At 56.3% G+C, this 27,696-nt stretch overlaps 1 protein-coding gene across 4 annotated transcripts in view; it reads right to left on the bottom strand.

Moving 5' to 3' along the window:
* ADGRL1 (adhesion G protein-coupled receptor L1) overlaps positions 1-23,270 on the bottom strand; it is a 42,559-nt gene extending 19,289 nt beyond the window's left edge. The window contains exons 1-3 of one of the 4 annotated variants that reach the window (XM_033133804.1): positions 22,779-23,270; positions 6,820-6,984; positions 3,158-3,371 (exon numbers count right to left, since the gene is read on the bottom strand). In XM_033133804.1, the coding sequence (XP_032989695.1) occupies positions 3,158-3,371; positions 6,820-6,889 (284 nt within the window). In that variant the 5' untranslated portion in view covers positions 6,890-6,984; positions 22,779-23,270. The remainder of the gene's footprint in view (positions 1-3,157; positions 3,372-6,819; positions 6,985-22,778) is intronic. The other 3 variants (XM_033133801.1, XM_033133802.1, XM_033133803.1) reach the window with 3 other exon arrangements.
* Positions 23,271-27,696: the final 4,426 nt, after the last annotated feature.

Genomic DNA, 27,696 nt, shown 5'->3' with positions numbered 1-27,696 from the left:
AAGACATTAAAGCCACACAGGGGAGGGGGCATCTTTGCAGAGACAAATGCTATTACTGACGTGCCCATTGTCTGTCTGTGTTCACCTTTGGATAGCGCTGCTGTGAGGATCTGCAGCGCTGCTGTGAGGATCTGCAAGCAGGACAGGGGCAGAGTCTACACCTCACGGTGAAGCCATTCTTGATTCCCCACGGGGAACTCGCTTCTCAGGGTCTCGCTAACATGTCAAGTGAGGCCCACTTAACAACAAGCAAAAGACGTGTTTCTCCTCTGCTGTCTGTCCCCATAGCCAGGGTCTCCGTTCCCTGGAGCAGGCCAGGTCTCAGCCGGAGGAACAGTGACCTGACCACAGGTGTGCCGCAAGCAGTTTGGAGGGCTTCCCAACAGGTACAGGGCACAGCAGGCTCCTGTGTCTTCTCTGTTCAAACCTGCCCTTAACCAATGAGGATCTGCTCATACCCACCCACGTCAAGCCCCTTCTTTAAAAACAGAACACTGGCTTCAGAAGGTTAAACAGAGAGTCACCTATGAGTAACCTATGACCCAGAAGCTCCACCCCTTGATAGACGTGTATTCACAAAAGAATGGAAGGTAGGTGCTCAAACAACTGCTTATACACGAACGTTCACAGTCGCCAAAAGGTGGGAATAACCTCAATGTCCACTGACGGATGAAAGATACATACAACGTGGTCACCCACACAGTGGAATATTACTCAGCCATAAAAAGGAATGAAGCACTGACACCTGCTACCACGTGGATGGACCTCGAAAACATGCTGTGTGAAAGCCAGACACAAAAGGCCACACGTTTCGTGACTCTACGTGAAATGTCCAGAAGAGACAAATCCAGAGACAGACAGGAGACTAGTCATTGTCAGGGGGAAGGGAAATTGAAAATGACTGCTCGTGGATACAGGGTTTCCTTTGGGGGTAATGAAAACATTCTGGAACGAGGTGCGGATGGTGGTTGCACAACATTGTAAAATGTACTAAATACTACTGAATTGTTCACTTTCAAATGGTGAATTTTATGTTATGTCAATTTCCCTTCAATATCAAGAAAAGAGAAAGCCGCTGGCCTTCCAGCTGGAGACTGCATGTCCCAGCCACCCCTCCAGCTGGACGTGCCCATAACCGAGATCTGGCCAGGGAGGTGGGAGTGGGCATGACATGGCCTTTAAAAGCACCGGGTGCAGGGCAGCACAAAGCAGGGAGGTGGGTACTGAGGGGCTTCTCACCTCCAATCACTGTATTTCTGCTGGGGCGTCTGTCAGAGCAGTGAGGTGCACCGTAACTCATACAAAGTGCCTCCAGGTTTCCAGATGGTGAGGCTGCGCCCTCATAACTCTGCCTCTGCTCTAGTGACCACAGCGCTGTGTTCCCCCCTCTGGAACTGAGAACCCACGAGCATCTGACCTGGGCCAGTCCCCGTGCTAGGTGCTGGGGAGATACCACAGACCCTGGAGCCAGTGCTCGATGAATGAAGTGGAGGGAGAATTTGGAGAGGCAGAAGGGAGAAAGGGGTTCCCAAGGACAAGGGGCCACAGCCCAAGCAAAGGCTGGCAGGCTGGATTTACCACCCATGCAGAGGAGATAGGAAGGGGAGAAAGGGGTACGATTGTGGGAGGAGGATGGACGTTGAAGAGTAAAGAGGGAGGGCATGAGGCGCTCCTGCCCAACCAACCCATCTAAGTCACCTGACCACGTCCATCCCCTGCCCAAAACTCTCTGGAGGTGTTCAGAGATCCCACCCAGCGACATATTCTAGAATCTTCTGCCAGCACTCAAGTTGCTGTAGAGCTGACCGCAGCCCTCCTTCCCTTTTCCAGTTCTATGCTCTGGGTACAGAAGTAAACCCTGCATTCTCCCAGGCATTTGGCAAAAATTCAGTAAGTGCCTGCTGCAGACACAGTAATGACAGACCAAACTCCCTGTCCCCGTGGGGCTGACAGCCCAGTGAGGGAAGACATAAGATAAGTACCATAAAGAGGCAAAATATCTGGCGAAACTGTGGATGGAAGTCAGGGCTCGGAGAAAGATAGGGAAGGGGCAAGGAAGTGGGGGGCTGTGATTTGAGAGCAGGTGGTCAGGCAGGCCTTGCGGAGGATAACAAGGTGAAAAATCCCTGAGTAAGGGGAGGGAGGAGCCATGTGGGTCTTGGGGAACAGCATTCCAGACTGGGGAGATCAGCCAATGCAAAGGCCCAGAGGAAGCCCTTAGGGGAAGATGCTTGCTATGTAAGGAGCAGGCGGACTGACTGGAGCAGAGTGAGTGAGGGGGTGTGGAGGAGGTGAGGGCTGGGAGGGGACAGGGCAGAGCACGCAGGTCTTTGGGGACCAGGGAGGGGGTGGGGGGACTGGGGCTTTTGCTCTGGGTGAGGTTGGAGCCATGGAGGGTTCTGAGCACAAGAGGGAGGTGCCCAGACTCAGGTGCTCACAGGCGCCCTCTGGCTGCTGTGAAGGGAACAGGCTGCAGCAGGCAAGAGGGGGCAGGGAGAGGGGGCAGAAGGTACTGACTGCAGGGCGTGGGGGGGCGGTGGGGTGGACATGGATGTGGAAACAAGGGTCAAATCAGTATAATTTGAAGGGAGCACTGATCAGCTCTAAGTGGACTGGCTGTGGGTGTGAGGCTTCTGCAGCTTTGCACACACAGTGCCTCTGCCTGGCACACCCCACCACACACTCAAACACACACAGAGCAAGTCTTACACTCAGGCCCTCACACGCACTTCTGTCATCCGTATTCAGATGTCACCTCCTCAGGGAAGCCTGGCCAGATCGCCGGGCCCTCCCTCAGCTCCCATGACACCTTCACCCTGTCCTGCCATTGCCTTTACATTGCAAGCCCCCACGGCCTGAGTTTATCCCGATAATCTTGGCCTGAGTTTCTGGAGGCATTAGGCTCATGTGTGTTAGGAGGTGGGATATAGACTTGTGGGGGCGACAGGCTGGGGATGGAATGGGCTGGGTCTTCTTTATTATTTGCATAGCACCTGGTACCCAGTAGGTGTTCAGGAAACGTGTATTGAATGCATGAAAGGAAGACTGAAGGTGAACACGGTGCACTGGCCAGGGAGTACGTGGAGGACAGGCGCTGTATTCAGGGACCCCAGGAACGGACGCGGCCCTCCCCCCAGGAGCCGGGTGGGACCCTCACCTCTGCGACATGATCTTAAAGGCATCTGGCAGGTAGCACTGCACATTCTCCATCTGGAAAGGGTCAGCATCGCAGATTTTGTCATCTGTGCGCCCGTAGTTGGCGTTCTCCACCATGATGACGTCACTGCCTGGGCACCGCAGCTCAATGGGGTAGCCTTCACATGCCAGCTCTCGGCGCATCAGTCCGAATGGGAGCCCAGCCCGGCTCAGGCCTGTGAGGAACAGGGGAGGGCATCACACCCGGGCCACAGCGAAGGGAGGAAGACCCCGCTGAGGAGGTACCACCTCCAGCTTGGCTGTATCCAGGACACAGGCTCTATAACCTCACTTTATTCATCTGTAAAATAGGCTTCTCAGTGTGCCCACCTGTGTAGTAAGTAAGGTCATTCACCTCAAAGGGAGCCGGGCCTTTACCTCAGCTCCTGGGAGGTGCTCTCCAAGCCCTTGGAATGTTCTGTCTGACAAGAGTGTCTCTGTTTACCTAAGGGCCTTGGGCCACGCCAAATAGTCTATGCTGCTATGGGCAGAATTGTGTCCCCCCACTCAAAATTCCTATGCTGAAGTCCTAACCCCCAGGAGCTCAGCATGTGACTGAATTTGGGGACAGGGCCTTCACAGAGATAATCAAGTTAAAAGGAGGCCATTAAGGTGGTCCCGAATCCAATATAAATGATGTCCTCATAAAAAGAGGACATTTGGACACAGAGACACACACAGAGGGAAGACGATGGCCATCCACAAGCCAAGGAGAGAGGCCTGGAACAGATCCTTCCCTTGCAGCCCTTGGAAGGAACAAACGTGCCAATACCTTGATCTTGGACTTCCAGCTTCCAGCACTGTGAGAGAGTAAATGTCTGTTGTTTGAGCGCCCCCAGTCTGTTTTACTTTGTTACAGCAGCCCTAGCAAGGGAGTACCCCAACAAGGTGGTTTCGGGAGGGAGCTTTGGGTCATGAAGTCTCAGTTGATCTCTGGAGGGGCTGAAAATCAGGGCAAGCTGTGTGGGGGGTCAGTCATGTCTACTCACGGCCCCAGTAAAGACGGTGGACACCAAGGTGGAAGGGAGCTTCCCAGGTTGGCAGTACACCATGTATGTTATCACCCAGCATTGCAAGAGAGTTAACAATGTCCACAACTCCACTGGGAGGGGACAACTGGAAGCCCCGTGTATGGAATTTTCCTGGACACTGCCCCATGCACCTCTTCTCCTGGCTAATTTTAATCTGCATCAGTTTACTGTAATAAACTGCAACCATAAGTTTAACAGCATTTCTGAATACTGTGAATCCTTCTAGTGAATCATCAAACCCGGGGTGCTCTGGGGTCCCCTGGATTGCAATCAGTGTCAGAAGCGAGGGTGATCTTGGGCACTGTGGTAATTTCACACCACCCCATACAAGGAGCAAAGGTGGTACTGGGTGGGGAGGGGAGAATGCACTCATGTTCTGGAAGAAATCATAGTGCCTGGCTTTGCCACTTCCCAGCTGACAGGCCAGGCGTGTCCCTTGGGCCAGGGCTTCTCACGGTGTGGCCTGGAGATCAACAGCACCAGATGGCAGCTGGTTCAGAATGCAAATTGTGGGCCCCCCGGTCCCCCGCACCCACCCAGGCCTGCTGAATCAGGATCTCGGGGTAAAGCAGGAGCCTTTGGATCTACACCAGTAATTCTGACCTACACTCAAGTTTACCCAGCCGTTGCTGTAGCTTCCCCGGGCCTCAGTTTCCTGATCTACTGCGTTTCCCCGAAAATAAGACGTAGCCGGACCATCTGCTCTAATGCGTCTTTTGGAGCAAAAATTAATATAAGACTCAGTCTTGTTTTAATATTAAGACCCAATCTTTATAATATAATATAAGACCGGGTCTTGCATTAATTTTTGCTCCAAAAGACGCATTAGAGGGATGGTCCAGCTAGGTCTTATTTTTGGGGAAACACGGTCTAAAGACGGGCACCCAGAGCCCAGGGCTGCACTGTGAGGAATCCACGTGCTGGACAATGTTTGTGAAGGAAGCACTGAGCACGGTGCTGTGCCCATCGAGGCGCAACAGGTTGGGGCCTCCTCATTATCATCTGGGGACCCTCACAGGGTCCTATGACAACGAAAGGACATACCTGGGCAGGCCCAGCTCCCGGTGGGGTCCCATCGTCACATGTCAGTCCCCGTTATATGCCATGTGGGGATTGAGAGCTTGGATTGAGGGGTTTAAATCCCAGCTCGGCCACTCCTTGGCTGGTGGCTTTGTCCAATCACTGACCACCTCTGTGCCTGTTCCCTTCCCTATGGAGCTGACAGCTCCCGCCTCATAGAACCAGGATGAGGGGTGCAGTGTGTGCAGCAGTTCTCAGCGAGACATGGTGCTAACCACTGTTATCATTAAGATGATTAAGGCAGCTAGTCTCTGCAGGAGAGAGCAGGCTTGGCAAGGTCCATGCCTGCCAGGGCAGCCACCTTCCCAGACACTGGGCCCAGCATTACAGGGTGCCAGTGGGGATACACAGAGTAGCCCAGACGCTCCAACGTGGGGGTGAGTGTCACTTGCAGAGGAAGAGAAGGTACCAGTGCCTAATGGTAGCAGAGCCAAGCAGGCCCCTTTTCTGATATCTTGTCCCTCCAATGTTGGCTGAAAGCCCATGGAGAATGGCAGGTAGGCCCCTGGGGTTTTCTGGGGTGAGTTGTCCCACTTGGGGGAGAGTTTTACATGTGTTCCTCTAGCACCATCTGCTTCCACAGCTAATTTTAGCTGTTCCCGGGCCTGGGAGGCAGGCCGGGGGTGGAGGGCTGGCTCAGATGAGTCTGAGGGTGGAAGTGGCCCCTCCTGGCCCAGCTGGGTCTATGAGACACGACCCGGATGGGCAGAAAACTCGGGCACTGGGGGAGCAGAGGTTACCAGCTGGTCAGATCAGTGCCAGGGCCCTGGGGCATGGCTGAACAATGCCCCTTCCCTCTTTGTGGCTCTCTGAAGGTGGGGCTGTATGACCGGGCACGGGGAAGCAGCATCCACTGCCAGCACCCTCCAGATAGGGCTGGAAGAGGCAGGCAGGAGACATGCCCCAGGGTTAGGGACAAGGCCAGTGGGCTCCTTCTCTCTACTTCCCTCATCACCCTGCCCTTGCCCCCACTAGGACCTGCCATGGGGACCATAATTGAGTAATCGGTGAGGGTGGGCGGGCAGGCTCGGGGCACTAATTGTGGCGTGTGCAGGATCCCAGGGCCGGCAGAGGGCCGAGCAGGGTAATTAGTTGTTTTTAAATAAACGTCAGCGGACATGCTTTAATTAAGCCTCTTCCCAGTGAGAGCCTGGGAGATGTAATGAGAGAGAGAGAGAGAGAGAGAGAGAGAGAGAGAGAGAGAGAGAGAGAAAGAGAGACAGACACGAGAGGAGCCTCAGCTCCCCAGGAAGGCCTGTGCCGGTCCCAGGGGGCCCCTGCCTGTGTCCCAGGCTCTGGGACCTGTGGGTGTTGGGGATGAGGGGATGGGGATCCCTGGGTGGTGCTGGGGGCGTGTAATCACCAACTCTTTCTCTGACCTATTTCCTGCTCGGGATGGGGTGGGGTGGGAGCCATGGTTCTTTAACGAGTGGTCAGAGGTATTTCAATGCCCTACCCGTCCTCCCGGCCGCACTTTGGAAACATGGCCCCTCTGCAGCCCAACAACACCTACCTTGGGTGGCCGAGGTGACCAGGACGGCGGTGATGCAGAGACTCCACAGCACTGCAGCCAGGCGGGCCATAGCGGCAGCTGCGGGCGTGTTCGCGGCTCTCAGTGGCTTGTGCAGTGGGCCTCACCCCACATCACCAGGTGGGCACCGCGGCCTGGCCCACCAGCCTGGGGGATGGGAACAAGGACAGTGAGGCAGGGGCCGTCCCCCAGTGAGCCCAGGAGGAGGGGCGTTTGGGCCACTCCCTCTTGCTGGTGGCCAAAGCCATCTGTCCGGCAGCACAGAGAGGGGCCAGCCCAGGTCCAGAATCTCCACTGACAGAAGCCAAACCCTCTAGCCAGAGGCTGCCCCCTACCAGGGCCTCTGGCTCACGCTGTACTCCCACTCCCACTCTCACCCCAGCAGACAGACCCACCTGTCTTGTCTGGGCACCTTGGAACCTCCTGGAAGCACCTCCCATGGTCTGATAGACCCCCTCAGGTGGCAGGGGCAACTCACCAGGATGTCACCAGGCAGCCCTCAGACACTCCATCCTGGGGAAAGGGACCCTCTGGAAGCCTCGTTCCCATCCCGAAATCCCAACTCTGCCCATTTGACCTCCTGCCGAGTTTCCTCACCCAGCATGGTGGCGTCCAGGGTGGGGGACCCAGGCATACTGGCCTGACTCGCAGCCTCCCCCTCCAGATCAGACAGAAACCCAGGCCCCACCCGCAGTCCCCTGCTTCCTCTCTCTCTCAATCTCTCTCTCTCTCTCTCTCCCTCCCTCCCCCCCTAGAATCCAGCTGGCTGGCATGCCACAGATCAGGGATCAGGGATAACTGTGTCCCCTCTTTCCTTTCCAGGGAATCCTCAGGATAAGCTGGAGATGGGTGTGTGTGTGTGTGTGTGTGTGTGTGTGTGTGTTGTGTTGTATGCCCTCCCCTGCAGAGCTCTTTTCCTCCTTCATGGCTGCTCCTTCCCACTTCTTGCTGCCTTCGTTTCCTCTGGATGCTCTCAAGGTTGCATGCGCAGATCTGCACTCAGCCCTTTGTTGTATCTACACCCAGTTCTCCACGTGTGGCCCTGGCCCAGCAGCGCCAGCCTGGCCAGTAACTTGCTAGAAACACATAGTCTCTGGGGAAGGCCAATGCCCATGTTTTAACCAGCCATCCAGTATACAAACCTCTGCTCTGCCGTCTCCCACCGTCACCCCAGCCTGTCCCCCAGTTTCAACACCACTCACCACCCAATATTTTCCAAATCTCTTATGTCCAGTCTGGAATCTCTCAACAGAGTCCTGGCTACTGTTTTTCCCCCCAAAAGAAAGCCTATTGACTGGTGCAGTTAGTTCCCCGACCCCTGTCTCTGCTCCGGTCATGCCTGCCTCCACTTCACCAGGCCCTGCCCCAGGGCCTTTGCACTTGTTGCTTCCTCTACATGTATCTTCTGCCTGCCAGTTGTCCACATGGCTGTTCCCTCTGCTCCCTTGCCTCCTTTAGGCCTTTATTCAAATGTAACTATCTCATGTACGGAACGGCCCCTGCACGGGCAGGGATCTTTGGGATTTTTTACTCACAACCTATCCCCAGCTTCTAGAACAGGCCTGGCACACAGCAGTATTTGTTGAATGAATCTCAGACCCCAAACGTAGGAATGTGCCTTGATTCCTCGCTTCTCCCCTCCCCTTCATGAGCTTCGTCAGCAAGTCCTGTGGGCTCTGCTGCCAAAGGATCTCACCAATCTGCCCACTTCTGGTTCCCAATGCCACCACCCAGGAATAAGGCACTATTCTGCTGCGCCTGGACACTGTCCTGGCTCACCCTCCTGGCCTCCCTGCCTCCAAACCTGCCCTCCACTCGGTGCTAAGGGATCATTCAACGATATAAATCTCTCTGCTCTCCACTGGCGTCTCTGTTCCTCACCAGGGCCTAGCGGCCACTGGAGATCTGGGGCCACCGCGCTCTCTAACCCTCCGGCTCCTAGAACGTTCCAGCCTCCTTCTGCTCCCCTCCCCTTTGCCTGGGCTGTTCCCGCATCCATGTGGCAGCTTCTCACTGTTCAGAGCTCAACTCCAAGGTCACCCCAGCAGAGTGACCAACCCCAACCTCCTCAAACACTCCCACCACCTTCACTCGCCATCCTTTTGCCATTTTTAATTCATAGCCTTCAACCTCACCTAACAGTACCTATCAACATTAGCAGATCTGTTGTCGCCCTTCCCCACTAGACCATGAGATCTTTGCCGGCAGGGACTCAACACAGGTTCTCAAGAAATAAAGATGGTGCGCCAAGCTCCTGGGGCAAGACACCCACCCCCTGCAGGTCTCAGTCTCCTCTCACATGAAATGGGACAATAAGTCCACAGTGCAGCCCTGCACCCCATCCCTGCAACAGTTCTCTGCCCCGTCCCCAGCCCAGCCAGCAGGAAATCACCCCTGGACTGCCTGAAACTGCGTCTGCTCCCACACCCTAACCAGACGTGGCCTGCGGAACTTCAGGTTCATTTCACAGCATTTTACCATTTCACAGCATTTACAATTGCGGGAGGGGTGCTCCTCACCACCTTATTTCTCCCCCCACCCCATCTCCTAGCCGGGGTCAGGCTCAGGGGAGGCATTGACCCCAGGCTGATGGACATTCCTTTCCCCGGCTTCCCTGAGGTAGTCAAACTGGTTAGTGGCTGGTTAATGCTGGGGAGGCTGGGATGCCAGGCTCTGGGGGTCTGTCATTTACGCACTGTGTGACCTTGAGTGGGTCCTTTCCCCTCCCCCACCCAAGTTCCCTCAGTAGCTCAAATCTGCAGGATTCTGGTAAGAACAACAGTCTATACACACGATAGGCGAGCCATCAGAGGGCGCTGTCCACTGCTTGGTGTGGGGAGGGGCGGGGGGGCTCCGCTCCCTCCTCCCCGGTTGCACCCCAGTACACTGGGACCCCAAATGCAGTCCCCAGGCCTCTTCCCTATCCATAGCCCCCGCCTGGGAATCCCAAGCAGCCTCTTTAGACACCATCTGTACCACGACGACTGCCACATTCGAGTTCCAGCTCTGTCTCCCTCCTCACTGTGTACACCTCCACTCGGGTCTCCAAGTCACGAGCAGCCTGACCAGACCAAAGCAAAGCCCCCCATATGAGTCCATGATCTCACCATCCTCTCAGGGCCTCAGGCCAAACGTTCAGGAGTCAAAATGCTTGGCTTCTCTGTCCCTTACTCCCTACACATCCAGTTCAGGAGCCACGTTTCGGTCTGTGCCTCCAGAACATTCCAGCGTCCATCCATCCTCAGCAGCCACCCTCCAGACCTGGGCTCACTGTCTACCCCAGATGGCCCTGACTCCTTCCCAACTTCCCTCCAGCCCCTCTTACTCCTACACGCCAGACTCCCCCAGCAGCCAGAAGGACATTTTTTAAAAAAATTATGATATATATGTATATATGTACACACACACACACACACACACACACACACACACACGTATGAGGTCTGACAATTAAGTCTGCGAACTCATCCTAAACAAAATGCTACGTACCTCACTGCTGAGTATCACTACGGCTACCTTCAAAGTGCTCCCCTCGGGAAGCTATGCACCGATGCCAGCCCCTACCTTGTTTCTCCGAAAATAACTTAGCCAGACCATCAGCTCTAATGCGTCTTTTGGAGCAAAAATTAATATAAGACCTGGTCTTATTTTACTATAATATAAGACTTGGTCTTATATTAATTTTTGCTCCAAAAGACGCATTAGAGCTGATGGTCGGGCTAGGTTATTTTCGGGGAAACGGTAGTCCACGCTTCAAAGCAGTTTTGGAACTCTTTCTGGAATGGCCATCAGAGCTGTCGTATTACCCTTGATGTCCTGAATGTCATCAAAATGTCTTCCTTTCAATATTTCCTTTACCTTTGGGTAAAGAAAGAAGTCATTGGGGTCCAGATCAGGTGAGTAGGGAGGGTGTTCCAATACAGTTATTTGTTTACTGGCTAAAAACTCCCTCACAGATAGAGCCCTGTGAGCTGGTGCATTGTTGTAATGCAAGAACCATGAATTGTTGGCAGAAAGTTCAGGTCGACTAACTTTTTCATGCAGGCTTTTCAGCACTTCCAAATAGTAAACTTGGTTAACTGTTTGTCCAATTGGCATAAATTCATAATGAATAATCCCTCTGACATCAAAAAAGGTTAACAACATCGTTGCAACAAGTTCGTGAACTTGTCACATCTCATATATATGTACACACATACACATATGTATATACATACACACACACACACACACACACAAAACATAAAATTTGTCATTTTAACCATACGATTCAGTGGCATTAATTATATTCCTAATGCTGTGCCACCACCACCATGATCTATTTCCAAAACTTTTTTTTATCACCTCAAACAGAAACTGTGCCTGTTTGGGGCAAAAACTCCTCCCCTCGCTCCCAGCCCCCCCCCCCGCCCCGCAACTGCTAATCTGCTTTCTGTCTGTATGGATTTTCCTATTCTGGATATTTTATATACAGGGAATCATACAACATGTGGCCTTTCGGGTCTGGCTTCTCTTACTCAGCCTGATGTTTTCTGGGTTCATCCCCGTTGCAGCTAGTGTGTGTCAGTGCTTCACCCTTTTTGATGGCTGAGTAATGTTCCACTGTGTGGATGGACCACATTCTGTTTATCTGTTCATCCAAAGATGGACACTTGGGTTGTTTCCACAGAGAGGTCTTTTCCAGGACAATCTGGACAGGGCGCTCCCCAGCTGAAATCCTGTACTGGCTCCCGTTTCATGGTCCACAGGGCCACGTGTGTTCTGACGCCTGCCCCCTCCCCCCTTGCTCCAGCCAGCCAGTTCCCACCTTCACATCCCTTAGATTTCAGCTCAGCTGCGCGCCCCTCAGAAATGCACACAGGCCTCCAACACCCCGTATCACAGCACCTGGCAATCAGTGCCTGCCGGTCCAGCCCCTGCCATCCTGTAACCTGTGTTCCCATTTTCTTCTTGGTAAAATGGGGATACCTCATAGGATAGTTGTGCAACAAGATGAATTCATACACATGGAACACTCGGGGCTGCGCCTGGCATGTAGTGAGTGCAAAATGTCCCCTGCAGCAATTGTCACCACCATCACCACTGATCACATCTCTGTCGTGTGACTCTACCTGTTCATTCATGGATTTCTTTTGTACCCTCAAGAGAATGGAAGCCCCCAAGACCATCTCCTGGCACCTAGACACGCAGTGTAGCCTCAAACAGTTCATGAATGAACCAAGGTAAGTGACTAAGGATGATGGTGGGTACTACTGGAGACGGGGTGCCTGCCCTGTGACCTGGGGGCCAAGCCTAGCCTTCACAGGCTAAGCACCATTGCCTTAGGGGCACAGAAAGTGTTCCCCACAGGTTGCCCATTGCTCCCTGAGTTCACCTCCCTGGAGCTCCCCCAGGAAGCCCCCGGAACCACCAAAACTGAGCCCAGCTCAGGAGCTAGGCACTGTGGCTCCCGTTCCCACCCTTCTGGCCTGACTGCACATCCACCCCACCCTGGAGAGTTTTGCTTGCCAGCTGGTGCCCACTTAGGTGGGGAGGCCAGGTGTCGATATGTTGGACCCACCTGGATCATCCCTGAGGCCTTGAGAGGGGGTTATTATGGATTGAATATTGAATTGTGTTCCCCCCACCACCAAAAAAGATATGTTTGAGTCCTATCCCACAGGACCTCAGAATAGAGAGAGGGTCTTTAAAAAAGGTAATCAAGTTACAGTGAGGTCATTAAAGTCAGCCAATAAGAATGGTGTCCTTATAAAAAGGGGAAATGTGGACATGCACACAGGGAGAACCCCACATGAAAACAAAGGCAGAACCAGGGTGATGCTTCTACAAGCCGAGGAACACCAAGGATTAATAGCAGCCACCAGAAGCCGGGGAGCGGCGTGGGATAGGTTCTCAGAAACCCCAGGAGGAACCCACCCTGACAACACCCCGATCTTGGACTTCCGGCCCCCAGAACTGGGAGACAATACATTTCTGGTGTTAAAGCCACCTAGTCTGGGGCAGTTTGTTAAAGCAGCCCTAGGAAAGTCACACAGGTGTCAGGACACATGGTGGCGGGGGGAGGCGGAGATGGGGGCAGGGCCCTGGGCTGCACTACTTTAGGGAATCTTTCACAAACTGAGGGAGAGGGGTGGGGTGGAGGGCTGCTGGGATACCTAGTGCCCGAACCATCTGAGGTGCCAGGCACAGCAGCTGACACCTCCGTGCTCCGTGAGGAGCACCATGGGGTGATCATGAGAGCACCCCATTTAATCCTCACAAATTATCTCATTTAATCCTCATAAGAACTTAGTAAATGGAGGAGGGGTGACGTACATACCCACATTTTACAGAAAAGGAAAGTAAGGTCCCAGGGGCACCCAATTGGTGACGGGGCTTTAAACCCAGGCAGGCTGGTCCCCCAGGCTAGACACGAGGAACTGGGGAAACCCTGGGGGCCAAGAGAGCCCCACCTGCAGGCCCCTGCTGCATTTGTGTGACAGGTCCTCAGAGCTGGACATGCCTGGAGTTTCCTCACCTGCAGGGCCAGGTGAGCCTGCACCTGCATCTGTCCCCACCTCGAGCCTCAGTGAACTTGGGTGACCACAACTGAACCCATGGGAAACAGGGCTCACTGCCCTCACCCCGAGAGGGGGACTAGTCCTCAGGCACGTCCCGCTCCCAGGTCCTGTGGACTGCCCACCTGCCTCACACCTGCCTCAGTGTTTGCACCTGAGCCCCACATTAGTCTCAAGTCAAGTGGGGTGCAGTGGGCGTCCTGGGGGCAGGTGATGCAGCCCAGGCTCTGTGCTTGGGTACCCTGGGATGGGCCAGGGGACGTGACAGGAGGAGAACCGGCTGCTGGAAGAGGGGGAGCACCTTCAGGCTGCCTTAGAGTATGGCTGCCATGGCAACCCTCAGTGCTCCAGTGGGTGAGAGTCTGAGTGCCTGGGGGGGGAGGGCGGTGCTGACAGAAAGGCTCTGGGCCCCTCACTGTCCTGCCCTTCCACACAAGACTCTGACTCTTCCTCCCTCCCCAAACCTAGCAGCCTCCACAGGTCCACCTCCTCCAGACGGCCCTCAGGCATGACAGAATGGGGAAGCAGCAAGCCCTGGGGTAGGTAGGACGAGGCTCTTGGGTCTGAATTTGCTGCCCAAGGCTGGGCCTATTTCCTTTTCCCTACTCTGGACTAACATGTCTACCTCGAACAGACGGAACAACTGCCCAGACAGTGCCCAGCACGTGGCTCTTCTTCAGAAAGGGGGCTGCGGGCTCAGGAAAGGCAGGGTCCCCGCCGCACATTCAGTGCCACCACCACCACCTTCCGCCCCACCATCTTTCCACATTACACTCAAGAACTGTACAGTCATCCTGGACCCCTTTCCTCCTCTCACCCCAACATCCAACAACAGCAGCTCCCCCTTCAGAATCTGCTCACTTCTCCCCGCCCCTTGGCTCCCTCCCCGGTCCAGCCCCACCATGTCCTACCTGCCCTAGCACCATAGCCCCCTCCCAAGTCCGCTCCCCCACTCCTGCTCGCCCTGCCCCCAGTCTGTTCCGCCCACAGCAGCCAGAGGGCGCCTGTGAGCACCTGAGTTCCGGCATGTCCCTCCAAAGCTCAGAACCCGCCATGGTTCTCACCTCACTCAGAGCCATCGCCCAAGTCCTCCCCTGGACAGCAAGGCCCTGCATGCTCTGCCCTCTCACCTCCCTGTTCTCAGCTCCTCACTCAGTCAGCTCCCGTTTTCCTGGTGGAAAACACCAGGCACAATCCCTCAGGGCCTTTGCACAGGCTGTTCACTCTTCTCTAGCCACCCACACAGCTCCTCCCTTGCTTCCTTTAGGCCCCTGCTGGTCCCAGCACTCCTACATCCCACTCTGCCTTTTTTTTCTCCCCAGCACTCATCACTAGCACACCAGCCATGCATCTTACTTATTTGCTTATTATCTCTCTCCCACTAGATGTCTGTGCCACAGGGTGGGGTTTGCCTGTCTTGTTAAATTTTGAAAGGTCACTGCTTACTGAGTGGCGCTGGACTGCAGGGGAGTGGGGGCTGTTCAAAACATACCTTTCCCTCTTCTCTGGTCTCCCCCATCTATCTGCCACTCCCATCCCATCCCATTACCATCCTGTAGCCAGAGTGACCTTTGCAAAATGAAAACCCAATCACTTCCCTCGTTGCCTACAGTCCTCCATGGCTCCCATTGCCTCAGTGCACTAACATGGTGTCCCAGGCTCTGGTCTCCTGCCACCTCGTCATCACCCTCTCTACGCTGGCCTCCTAAGGTGCCTGTTCTCTGCTCCCCACCACAACTCTCTCTCACAACCACCCTCTGCCCCACTCTTCCTCCCAAAAGCTCTGCCCACCAAGACTGCGTTGGTCTCTCCTGTACCCACATTTGCAGTATACTGGGCCTCCACCTTTTGCTCCCCTAATCGGATTTGAGTTCTGCTGTTGATCGTCTGTCTTGACTACCCACTGGGGACTCAACAGGGAAAGTTCCATCACTGTCACTTGGCGCTCTGTTGCATCCCCAGCCCTGGGCCAGGAGTGGGTACTTGTTAATTTGTTTAATGAACAAAGATGAAACAAACCTAGAGAATGGGTCATCCATTCAGTGGATAGTTACCTAGTTCTCACTGGGTCACAAGTGCTTTGGGGAAAAATAGGCCCAAAGGGGCAAGACGGTGATGGGGGAAGGTTATGTTTGGGTGGTATAGATGGGGTGATCGGGGACTGCCTCATTGAGGAGGTGACATTTTGGCACAGATCTCAAGGAAGTAAGCCATCTAGGTACCCAGGGAAAGAAGATCCCAGGCAGCAGGAACAGCATGTGCAAAGGCCCTGAGGCTGGATGTGGAGTGTAGCTGCAGCCAGGTGAGAAAGAGGGAGAGTGGGCAGAGGTGAGGACCAGGTGGAGCGGGGAGTTACAGAGCAGAGCATGCAGGGCCTTGTGGGCCTCATGAAGGACTTGGGGTTTTCTGGGTGAGGTGGGAGCCACGGAGGTTCTGAATAGAGGAGAAATGAGACCTGACTCAGGTGTTCATAGACTCTTAATTGGAAGAGGAGATTAGACTGTGGGGGTGGGTGCTGAGAGTGGCAGATGCTCCCCACGCCCACCTTCTTCTTTCCTCCCTGTCCACCCACTGTCAAAACTAGAAACATGGGGGCAGCCTGGTGGCTCAGGTGGTTGGAGCGCCGTGCTCCTAACACGGAGGTCGCCGGTTCGATTCCCACATGGGCCAGTGAGCTGCACCCTCTACAGCTAAGATTGTGAACAATGGCTCTCCCTGGAGCTGGGCTGCCGTGTGCTGCCATGAGTGGCTGACAGCCAGTGTGAATGGACGGAAGTTGGCAAGAGCCGATGACCCTTGACCGGCTGCCTCAGCCAGGGGGAGCACAAGGCTCATAATACCAGCATAGGCCAGGGAGCTGTGTCCTACACAACTAGACTGAGAAACAATGGCTTGAACCAGAGTTGGGCGGGGGGGGGGCAGAAAAAGGGGGGAAAAAACAACCAGAAACCTGCAGTTTCTCCCTTCCCCTCCCCCTTTCCTCCGCCCTCCAGCCAAACACCCACCAAATCATGTCAACTCTGACTTGAAAACCGCACACCAGTCCATCTCTAATGTTTCAAGGTCCCCACTGGAGCCCTCACCTTGACAGCCGCAATGGCCTCCTCTTCTTGGCCTCCCTTCCTGCCCTCTGCACTTCTCTCCCATACAGCAGCCACAGGGAGCTCATATTGGATATTCAGACCCTGTCCTGTGTGACTTGACCCCTCCACAGGCCTTCTCAGCCCCATGGACAAATAGAAATGCAAACTCACAAACTCAGTCCTTTGGCTCCCTAGATCAGCCTCCAGTCTCTCTTTGCATGCCCGGCTATGAAACTACATCTTTCTTTTTCCCCTTTGAGCCACCACCTTCTTTCTGACCTCAGGATGGGCCCTTCCTTCTCACTCTCCTTCCCCTCTACTTTATCTTTCCTTCTCCCTCTAGGCTGCAGCTGAGAAGCTTCCTCCTCCAGGAAGCCCTCCCTGACTTGCAAGCCAGCCAGGCACCGTCTCTGTGCTCCCCATAACAGAGGGTGGTACCACAGTGCTCTGTGGTCTGTTTCCCCACCAAGTTGTTCACTGTCCAGCTCCAAGCCTCGCACTCCAGGCTCAGCAGAGCTGGAAACAGTCACAGAAACAGAGGGCATGGGAGAAGCCTTTGGGTCCTCTGCTGCCACTAGACGCTGGCAGAGACCAGAGACCTAGGTTCAAATCCCACTGTGCCCACTTCAGGCCATGTGATGAGGCCCCCTTTATTTCTTCTCTCTCAGTCTCTCTTTCTCTCTCTCTCTCTCTTTCTCCTGAGGAAATGGGACAGAAGGTTCACACGGTGGTTGTGGGGCTTAGAAACATACGTGGCAATTCCACACATGTTTTTTAGAGCACCTACTATGGGCCAGCCACTGATTTGGTGCTGGAGACACAGCTGTGGAAAGCCAGACACAAAGAGCACTAAAGAAATTCTGTGGTGTACTAATATAATGGAAGGCCCGACATTTCAGCAAAGCCCTGTACAGGTGAGGGAGGAGTCATACAGGTGTCCAAGGAAGAGAAAAATGTTCCAGGCAGAGGACATAGCTCATGCAAAGGCCCTGCAGTTGGCCCATGCATGTTTGAGGACCAGTGAGGAAGCCAGTGTGACTGGTGGAGAGTGAGCACAGGAGAGCCGGAGGAGATGAGGGCAGGGAGATGACAGGGACAGGCTGCACTGGACTCGCCCCTAATGGGGCTGCCCCTCTGCTGATGAGGGTGCATCCACAGGTGCCCCAATCTCCACTACCAAGGGTAATTTGGGGACGCTCTAGCGCAGGAGTTGACCACCTACGGTCCAGTCACCACCTGTTTCTGTACAGCCAATGAATTAAGAATGGTTTTGCTACTTTCAAAGGGTTGAGAAAAAGAAGCAGAGGAAGGATATGCAAAGAGCTGGTAAGAGGCCCACAGAAGTCTCCAATAATATTAGTATTTGGCTCTTCACAGAGAAAGTCTGCTGACCCCTGATCTAAACCAGTGGTTCTCAATGGGGGGAGGGGAAGCTAAGGGGAGGGGGGAGGGGGTTGTTGGGGACAACACAGGAGGAGGAGGATTTTGCCCCTCATCCCAGGCCATTTGGCAATGTCTGCATTTTTAGGTGTCACCACTAGAGTGTGTGTCGGGGTGGTGAGATGCTAACTGGTATTTAGAGTATGGAGGCCAGGGATGCTGCTAAAAGTCCTATGATGCACAGGACAGCCCCCCACAAAGAATGATGTGGCCCCAATGTCAGGACTGCCACAGTTCAGACTCTGCCCTGGGCCCCTCACCTGCTTGCACCGCCTCACCTGCCTGTACCACCTCACCTGCCTGTACCACCTCCCCAGCAGCAGATAGGAGCCCCACCTGCCTTCCCGGGTATCTTTACCCTCTGAGGGAGGGGCTTTGACTATTTTTAGCTGGCAGGAGGGCAGGGCTACTTTTAGACTTGGCATCTATTTATTGAGATTTCTATTTTCCCCAAATTTTGGAGTCGGAGGGGTGGCAGCGGGCCTCTGCTTAGCTAGTTCCCTGGGGCCAGGGCAGACTGAAACAATGGGTCCTATCCCATGAGAGAGAGGCTGGGTCAGTGCTCCAGGAGGAGGTCGGGGAAGGGCTGCTCAGGCTTTAACGCTGAGGCTCTTACCCCTGGCAAGGGCAGGGGGCCCCCATGTTCTCCCTCTGAGCTCTAAACTCTATATTGCACACAGCCCTATAGAGGAGCCACCTGCCTACCCACTCAGCCTCACCCACAAGCACGAGAAGGCCACTTTAGAGACAGTTTGCCTAGATGTGCCAGGGGACAGGTGAAGAGCTGGTCTAGTCTGGCCCTTGGCAGGCAGCCTTCAATTCTCCCAAGGAGGCCAGGGCAATGGGAGCCCTAGTTGTGCACAGCCATGGGAGTTACACAGAAGTCTCTGGTCCTTTATGAGACGCCCTCCCATTCACTCAGGCAAGATTTCTTAAACACCTACTATGGGCCAGGTATGAGTCTAGGCACCTGGGATCCCAAAGCAAACCAAGTAACAAACTCCCCGAACACTTGGATCCTGGTCAGGGAGACAGACGATAAATGAGGTGCAATAAATCAGGAAATTACAGTGTGCAAAAGCCAGCCATGCTATGGGAAGTCAGGAGGCGGGGGGAGGCTGCAATTTTAAACAGGCTGCACGGGGTAAAACTTACTGGGGAGGTGATATTTGAAGCAGGTGAGAAAGCAAAAGCCTTGGAGATGTCTGGGTGAGGTCCCAGGTGGAGGGATAGCCAGTGCAAAGGTCCTGGGGTAGAATCGTGCTTCCCATGTTAGAGAAGCAGCAAAGAGAGAGAGGGGGTGAGGGGGAAGAGGTGACAGGGATGATTTTGCAGAGTCAAATCCAGGATGCCCCATGCCTAGGACGGCTGTAGTGCTGGGACCCAGAGGCTGCTGCCTTCCAAATCTGGGGCTGCCCTCCCCAGCTGGGACTCTGGCCACTCTGAAGTGGGAGACACAGCCTTCTCCACAACTCCTATGACATGAGCCCTTGACTGAAATCACTTATGTGTCACTAGACTGTGAGCTCCATGAGGATAAGACCAGGGCACTGTTCCCACGACATTCCCAGCACGGTGCCTCGTGGAGAAGGCACTTGGCAAATGGTCACAGATTGCATAAAAGAGGTGACCAGCCTTGCTCTAAGGATCCCAGCGTACACACACCTAGGCAAATGCCTGCAGGTCCACACAGGATGCAGACAGCTGCTCACGCATGGAGATACATACACACAGGGCCAGCCCCTCTCCAAAACTCACAAACATCAGCACACAGGAGACCCCTATGAACATAAGACAAACTTGACGACACATGGCCACACAGTGGCTCAGCCAGGTCATCATCCAAATCACTCACAGAACTGGTACACACAGGTACAGAAGACAGACAGGGACAGAGGACTGGATTCCAGGGACAATGAGACCCCCTCCCACCCTGGGACCCTATTTTCCTCTTGCATCGGGGTGACTAAGGCTGGGCCCAGGAGAGATGCTAGCTCACTCAGGCATCGCCAGGGTCACTGTGCTCAGATCCTGGTTCCAGACCTAGGGAACCCGCACTTCAGGAGCCCCTCCCCCTGCCTCCCCATAGAAGGGGCTGGAGGACGGGAAGTGTCTGGCCTATGGAAATCGGATCCTCCGGAGGAGCCCACACAGAAACCAGAGCCTTCCGTGTCCTTGGACACCCGTCTGGCTGGAGAGGTAGGAAGGGGCATAGATCCCAATGGAGCTCCCTGTGGCCAGTGGGTGGGGATGGAGGGAATCCTGCTCCTGCTCCTGTAACCCATTAGAGGTACCCGGTCCAGGGCAGAGCAGTGCAACCTCCTGGGCAGTGCAACCTCCTGGGGCTCGCAGGAGGGACACACACAAGACAGAGCCCCACACGCAGGGGGAGCTGCCCCAGCCTGGAGCCCAGACCTTGATACAAACAGACTCCTGAGCAGATTTGGCGCCTGTAGGCCCCTCCCCCACGCCCCACATACCCACAGGGTCTTCCTTGGGCCCTGGAGAAGGGGCTCCCCATCCAGCCTTCCACCTCCTCTCTGCAGGGCCCACAGCTCAGGGGCACTGGTCCCCTGCTCCCCATCCTCCCCCCATCCAGAGCGCCATCTCCATGCCCAAGGGCAGGCATCAGCTCAGGTGATTGAGCCTCACACGCCAGATCCCCACCAGATGCCCACGAGTGGGGGTTGAGACTGGCACCCTATGGAGGGAGGGCTGGCCTAGCAGGGCATTGGAGAGCAGGAGAGAAGAGCAGGGGGTGGGTGGAGGCCCTGCAGGAGTTCACCAAGAGACGAGGAGGAGGAAAGTAATGATGCCAGCAGCAGGGCTGGCGCTCACATGTGGGCGCGCACACGTATGTGGCTTGGTGCTATTGCTACCAGCCAGGGATCGAATTAGTTCCCTTTTCCTCTTTCCAGATGATTTTTCATCTCTGTAATTAATGGGCAAGTCAGTTCTGAACGGCATGGCAGGCAAATTGCTAGTTAGGAAAATCACGGATAATTTTCTCGATATGATAATGAAGGTTGTATTCCTTCTCTTATTCTCCCCATTTTCATCCTACTTTTAAGTAATAAATTCAGCATTAGTGGGAGAGGAGTGGGGAGGAAGGAGTAGTCACCTGGCCCCACAGCTGGGGCCTGACCGAGGCCCAGCCGGATTCATCAGCCCCTGGCCACTGGGCATGTGGAGAGGATGAGAAATGGAGACACTCCATGAGGCACCCTGACACCCCAACGATCAATTCAGGGTGCCAGGCCTAGGAGACCTGGTAGAGGGCAGGCAGCCAGCACCCAGGCGGTTAGCCTGAGTGAAGAGATCGGGTCTGGGGTCAGGTTACAAGCTCATGCAGACCCTTGGGGTGTTGGAAAGGGGAGCAGAGACCAAAGGCCTCTACCCAAGCAGCATCGAGGTCAACAGGCCCAGAGCAAACATGCACCCTTAGGTGTCCCCAACACCTGTCCTCACACTGTCCAACCCCTTCTGGGCAGTGACTCCGGCAGTGACTCCAGTAACTGCTAAGGAAACAGGGCAAGCAGAGGGAGACAGGAGAGAAAGGGAGGGAGGGACGGAGGGAGGGAGGGAGAGGGAAGGAGGGAGGGAGGGGGAGGGGGAGAGAGAGGGAGAGAGGGAGAGAGGGAGGGAGAGAGAGGGAGGGAGGGACAGAGAGAGGGAGAGAGAGAGAGAGAGAGAGAGAGAGAGAGAGAGAGAGAGAGAGAGAGAGAGAGAGAGACACGACCAGCCATCTTGGCAGCCATTTTGAACCCCTCCCCCTGCCCCCCCAGGCACACCACATGTTTGGATGTGGGCAGACAAACCCAGGCTCAGGGTCCTGCAGAAGCCAGGAGGAAAGGGGGCCCTGCCTCAAGACTGGGATGGAAGGACACCCACGCAGCTGCCATGGCTGGGGGAGGTGGGGGAGGACCAGGAAGGTACAGTGAGGTGCTGGGCAGGGATGGGGCTGGGTGTTGATCTAGGCTAGAAGAGTATGGACAGGGCTGTTCTTGGAGGTTATGTGCAGGCAGGGTTCTGTCTTCAAATGGGGGCCGGGAGCGCACTGGAGGGGCATTTTCTGGCAACGGCTGTAGCATATACAACACCCTCACACTCTTCTGGCCCAGACTCCTGTCCCAGGACCCTCAGATGAGAGGATGGCAATTGAAACCCCCCAACACCTGGTAGACGGGATGAGCTCGCCTTCAAAGCCCGAATCTGGTGGCTCAAACCCGACAGCTCCCCATGCTTAACTGGGTACCACGGAGAGAAGATGCTGCAGGCTGCAGCCCTCCTCCTGATAGCGGAGCCCAGACAGACCCCTCCCCATCCCCCGTACCTATGCCTCCCAGAGAAAAACAACCCCCAGCCCAGAATCCTGCGGTGCCAGCCCCCGACACGGCTCCTCCGAGGCCCGGGGCCCGCGCGCGGCGTGCACACGCATCCTCTCAGTTCACACCCAGACACCTACACAAACAGGGCGCCAAGCACCCGCGCGCACACGCACCAGGGACACGCAGGCACTGCCGCGCCGCTTCCCCACAAAGGCTGGCGCGCGCGCGGGCACACGCAGCCACGCGCGGGCACACTCGCGGTCCCCTCCCCCCGCCGGGTCCCCGCGGCTGCCCATCTGCACCCCCGCGCCCCCGGCGCTCCGTGGGGACCGCTCCTCGCGGCCCTCTCATCCGTAGGGGTGAGGTGCCGGCCGCCCCCGACGCCCCTCCGGCTCAGGCGCGGTGACCCGCGGCTCCAGCATCCCCTCCCCCTACGCGGCCCAAAGAGGCCCCAGCTTCCATCCTCCCACCCTTGGCCCGCACACCTGGCCCAGGTGCGGCGTCCCCCTCGCCCTGGGCTCGCAGACACTCACCTGTCCAGCGCCGCACTGGGGTCGGCCCTGCGCTTCTCTCCTGCGGCTCCGCGAACCCGGGCCCCCCGCCCGGCACATCTCCCGGAACCGGGACGGGGGGGAAACGGGTGAGGGATGGCGGGGAGAGGGAGGCCTCCGTGTCCCCTCCTTCCCCTGGCCCAGCACCACCGCCACCAAGCAAAAATTAAAAAAAAAAAAAAAAAAGGATCACACAGCTCCAAAGGCAGCCCCCTCGCGGCGGCGGCGGTGGCGGCTCGCGGCTGGGGGCGAGCGAGTCCGCGCCCCTCCTGGGTAGGGAGGCGGCGGAGGCGGTGGGGCGGGGGCGGCGTCAGAGCTCCCGGGTCTGGGGCGAGGCGGAGCCCCCCGAGGCGGCGCCGGCAGCGGCCCGCATCTCCCCCGCAGCTCCGCAGCCCCGACGGAGGTGGCACGTGTGCGCCCAGGCGACTTCCCAGCCCCCTCCGACGGCGGCGGCGGCGACCGAGGGGTTAACGCGGCAGAACAGGAGCCTCTGCAGCCCCCCGCCGCCCGGCGGCGCCACTCCTGGGCCCGCGCGGCCCCATTCGCCGGGGCCTCCTCGGCAGACGGCGGGGCGGGGGCGCCGCAGCGCCGACAGCTCCCGCGCGGACGGCTTGGGCTCCCCGCAGTGGCCGCGGGGGGCTCGGGTGGGGGGCTGGCGGCGCAGAGCCTGGTGGGGGCGCGGCTGGAGGCGGGCACGGCGGCGTCGCGCCCCCGGAGCGGCCGGAAGGGGGGAGCCGGGCCGGGCCAGTGGGCACCGCAGGACGCGCGGACCGAGCCGGCGCCGGGTACCAGCAATGACAAGCCGCCTGCTCGCCCCGCTCCCGGGCGCACTAGCTCCGGGAGGGGGACGATGGACCCGCGCAAAACCCGGCCCGGAGCCACCGCCCGGGACCGGCCGCCGCAACCTGCCAGGGCGCACCGAGGGCAGGCCTGAAAACCCGGGCTGGAGTTTTCTCCCCTGCGCTTCCTCCAGCTCTCCTGGAAAACCGGGGAGAGGGAAGGCGACGTGCTAGATATCAGCCTCGGAACGGGGAGTGGGTGAGGGGAGACGGGTGCATGTAAAACTCGGGGAGGATTTTTCCGGCAGGGAAGTAAAGGAGAGGCGTAGAGTCCAGAGAGAGGAGAAATGGGGAGAGCTGGAAGGGGTGTGCAAAACCCGGGTTGGATTAAACAGAAGGGATGAACGGGGAGGTGGGAAGCCGCGACTGGGCCAAATGTACCCGGGGGCACGCAATTTTCGGGCCGGATTCTTCCTCGGGAGACGGAGTAATGCGTCATGCTTAATGCAGTGGGAACAAGTAAGACCCGGCCTGTAATTTCCGGACCTGGGCTCGCGGGGGAGGGGGGCTCAGGAAGGCGGCGTAGGTTGCCCCCATCTTCCTGGCAGCTACGTGTAAGGGGGAAGGGCAAAAGGAGGGCTGGACTCCAGCACGAGGGGATCCGGAGCGCTGGCTGCACCGGAGGGGCAGGTAAAAGCGGTTTCAGGATCCAGGGGCTATACGCCCGACAAGCTGTGAGGAGGCCGCTACCCTGGGAGACCAGACCTACAATAAAAGACGAGGGAGGGCCGCAAAGCCAGGACTGGAGTCAGCCGGACAGGACAAGACCCTAGCAGAAGATCCCGGGTACCCGGACACGGGCTGGGAGCCGACCGGGCAGCAGGGACGGAGGGGAGTGTTAAGGGGAGGTTAGTATCTAGAAACGCCTCAAACGTCTCGCTTTGGGAGGCGGGGGACGGGGAAGAGGAGGCAAAAAATGAATTTTAGATTTTCGGCATGAGCAAAAACCCGCTACGGATTTCCACAGCCTAGCAACTACACTGCAGCTGGTGGGTTTGAAAAAGGCAAGGAACCGGCGGGATCCTAGGCATCTGGTGATGTCTAGGAGGCCACGGGCAGGTTTCAGCCAGAGGCTGCAGAGGGAGCCCCGCACCCCCTCTCGGGTCCGACCTGGCTTGGATCCCTGGAGCCAGAGTGGTGACTGCCAAGACCCACAGTGGGGGCTATAAAACCCGGCCCCAGGCCAAAAGTAGATACTTCAACAGAATGGACGACTCAGTGCCAGGCGGGGGCTGGGGGAGAAATTGGAGGGATCAGAAGCCTGGAGAGGGTTGTAGGGAGAAAGTCCTGAACGGTGAGATCCTGTAAGGATTTGGGGAGCCCAGACCTGGAAGCCTGGCTCCTGGCTCCATTTTATGAAAGATGGGTGAAACTCTAAGACTGATGGGTGGGAGGAGCAAATACCTGGCTTGGATCCTTGGGGAAGGGAGTCCATCCAAATGAGGCCTAAATAGTAAAGCAAAGTCCAAAGTCGCAGCTGAATCTTAGTGGATCAGACTGGGCATTAATGGGGTGTGGGGAGGAATAGGGCAGACAAATATGGATCTGGATTATAGAGGAAGGTATTGGGCTAAGAATGGGGAGGGGGACAAACCTGGTCTCTGTCTCCAGAGAGGAGTATGTATTGCCCGCCAAGCTTGGCTCCACAGAATGGGTGAGGAATAGGGAAAGAATATGGGAGAGGCAGTGGGAGGGTTTGGGTGGCAAATACCCATACATGGGGCAGAATTGCATGGGAACTATGAATATCTAAGAAAACCTAAATTTATTGACCTGTTCTCTGACAATCTCTTCCAAGAAGCCTGTCCTCGTGGCTGAATTTAGGGAAAGGCAGAGACACCAGACTTGCAGGCTGGCTGAGTGACCAGAGGCAACCTTTGTGGCAACCCAAAACCACTCCTTTTACGTACAGCCTTCGTTTCAGGACTGGGCAGGGATTCTCACTGCCTGGAACCTGGGTCCCATGGGTGCCCCAAACTTCAGGGTGAAGGGCGTAGGTGGGCCACCTTCGTTCCCCCTTAATGCGCAGGACTCCATCGCTCCAGTGCCGGAGCCTTGAATCTGGGTGGCCAGGCCAAATGGTGGGATCTGATGGACCAAATGCAAATGTAGAGGTTGGTAGGTGCAGAAAGGATCCAATCCATCTGTTTGGCCACAAATCTATCAATGGGTTGGAGGTGTCCCGCCTCTCTGTGCCTCAGTTTCCCACTTTGAGCTATATCCACAGCACCTGGTAGGACCCATGGAAGACCTTGGGGGTGCTGGAGTGTGGGGGTGGTGCTTCAGGGGACAACCAGGACACCCTCCCCCCACATGCAGGCAGCCAGCTTTCTATAAACCCAGCAGGATTGAAAGGGGGGAAAGCTGGGCACCTTCAGAATCCTCTGGCTCCAAACCTCCTCCCATTACCCCACCCTCCCGACGTGCGCAGTAGCCCACCTACCGCCCCCCTGCAGACCCTAGGGGTTTGCCTAGGAGGTGATTCTAACTTGCATTCTCCAGAGACTGCAAGAAGGGATGGCCTTTACTTATATGAGGGGAAAGGGTGGCATGCTTTAAGGGTCCCCGGCTCAGTTTGGAAAAATCCCTACCAGGACCCCCTCCCAGCCCCTCCTCTCTTTCCCAATGCCCGCGTTCAGCTCAGCGCCCCTGGTCGCGGCTGGGATCGATTCCCCAACCTCCCATTCCATCTCGGTCTCTAGCCTCGTGGGGCGGGGGTCATAGGAGGCGAAGAATGGGGAGAGACTGGGGGTGCAAAAGGGCCGCAGCACCCCGGCTTCGAGACCCTCGGCTGCGCAGCCGCAATGGAAGCCAAGCCAGCAACCAGGCTCCGGGAACCAGCGCGTGCGCGCGCGCGCGCGCGCCCACAGTCTCGCCTGGTCGCCGCGTGCCCAGCTCTGCGCAGGTTGGTCTCACGCTCCAGACTCCCTGCTCCCACCCCGGTAGCTCCTCGTTTCACGCACCCTACCTTGCGCCTCCAGAGTCCCCTTCCCAGCGTGCCCCGCACCTTGGACATCCCATGTCCTTTGAACCCTGTGTCTGGGCACCCCACCTTCTGTGCACCCCGTGCCAGAAAAACCCCACACCCAGTATTCCCGCGCTTAGGACACCCCACGTTTGATCCTCCGCGTCTTGGGGACCCTATATGCTCTGCACCTAGCACCTCTGGCACCCTGACCTCAGACACTACTCTGCTCACTGTGTCCTCTGTCCTCGCCCTCCATGTGTTCGCCCACTGCCTCTGGCACCAACGCTGACGCTAACGGTCTTGGGTGCTGCTCTCCTCCACCCTCCCCTGTCCCCAGTGTTTTGCGTCCTTTGCCTCAGGCCTAACTCCCTGGTTTTGAGTGTCCTGCCTCAGGCTCCTTAGGTCCTGCAAGGGAGGGTGAAGGTGGGAAGGGGAGAGAAACATGTTTCTGGACTCCGGTGAACCAGGGCAATGCCCAAGTCTCCGCTTCATCATCCAGTTCATGTATTCACTCCTTCCATTTCTTCCTCATAGAGCGCCTGTAGGTACCCTTAGGACAGTGCCATGCTGGGCATTGAGGATGCCTAGTGCCCCACAATCAAGACTGGGAGCCCTCTCAGGCACCCTGGGGCTAGTGGGTAAGGCAGACACAGAAGACATGACAGAATTAGCCCTGGAAAATGAGTAGGGTACTAAGGGATTGGATGGTGGGCCTGTCTGAGTCCTGAGGGGTGAGCCAGCGGGGTTCTATGCGCCCCTGGCCCTCCTGGAGCCTCTCTGTACCCCCACTTTAGGCAATGTCTGAGCCCCATCCTGTTCTACACCCTTACCCAAGTGAAAAGCAAGGTAAAGAGGTCTTAGCATTGGACTGGGAGGATAGGTGGGGGCCAGGATTCATCCCAATTGCTGTCTTTCTGGAGGGAATCATTCAGTCAGTCAACAAACATTTATTGGGCACTTACTGTGGGCCAGGCACTGTGGTTGGTGTGGGAACACAGCAGTGAGCAAGACAAAAAAGATTCTGTATTCTTGGGGCTGACGTTCTAATCAGGAAGGCAGACAAGAAATCAGACAAATGGAAGATACAGGATGT

This window comes from Rhinolophus ferrumequinum, chromosome 18 (assembly GCF_004115265.2).
Source record: "Rhinolophus ferrumequinum isolate MPI-CBG mRhiFer1 chromosome 18, mRhiFer1_v1.p, whole genome shotgun sequence".
NCBI lineage: Eukaryota > Metazoa > Chordata > Mammalia > Chiroptera > Rhinolophidae > Rhinolophus > Rhinolophus ferrumequinum.
This window is presented reverse-complemented; position numbering and strand designations above follow the sequence as displayed.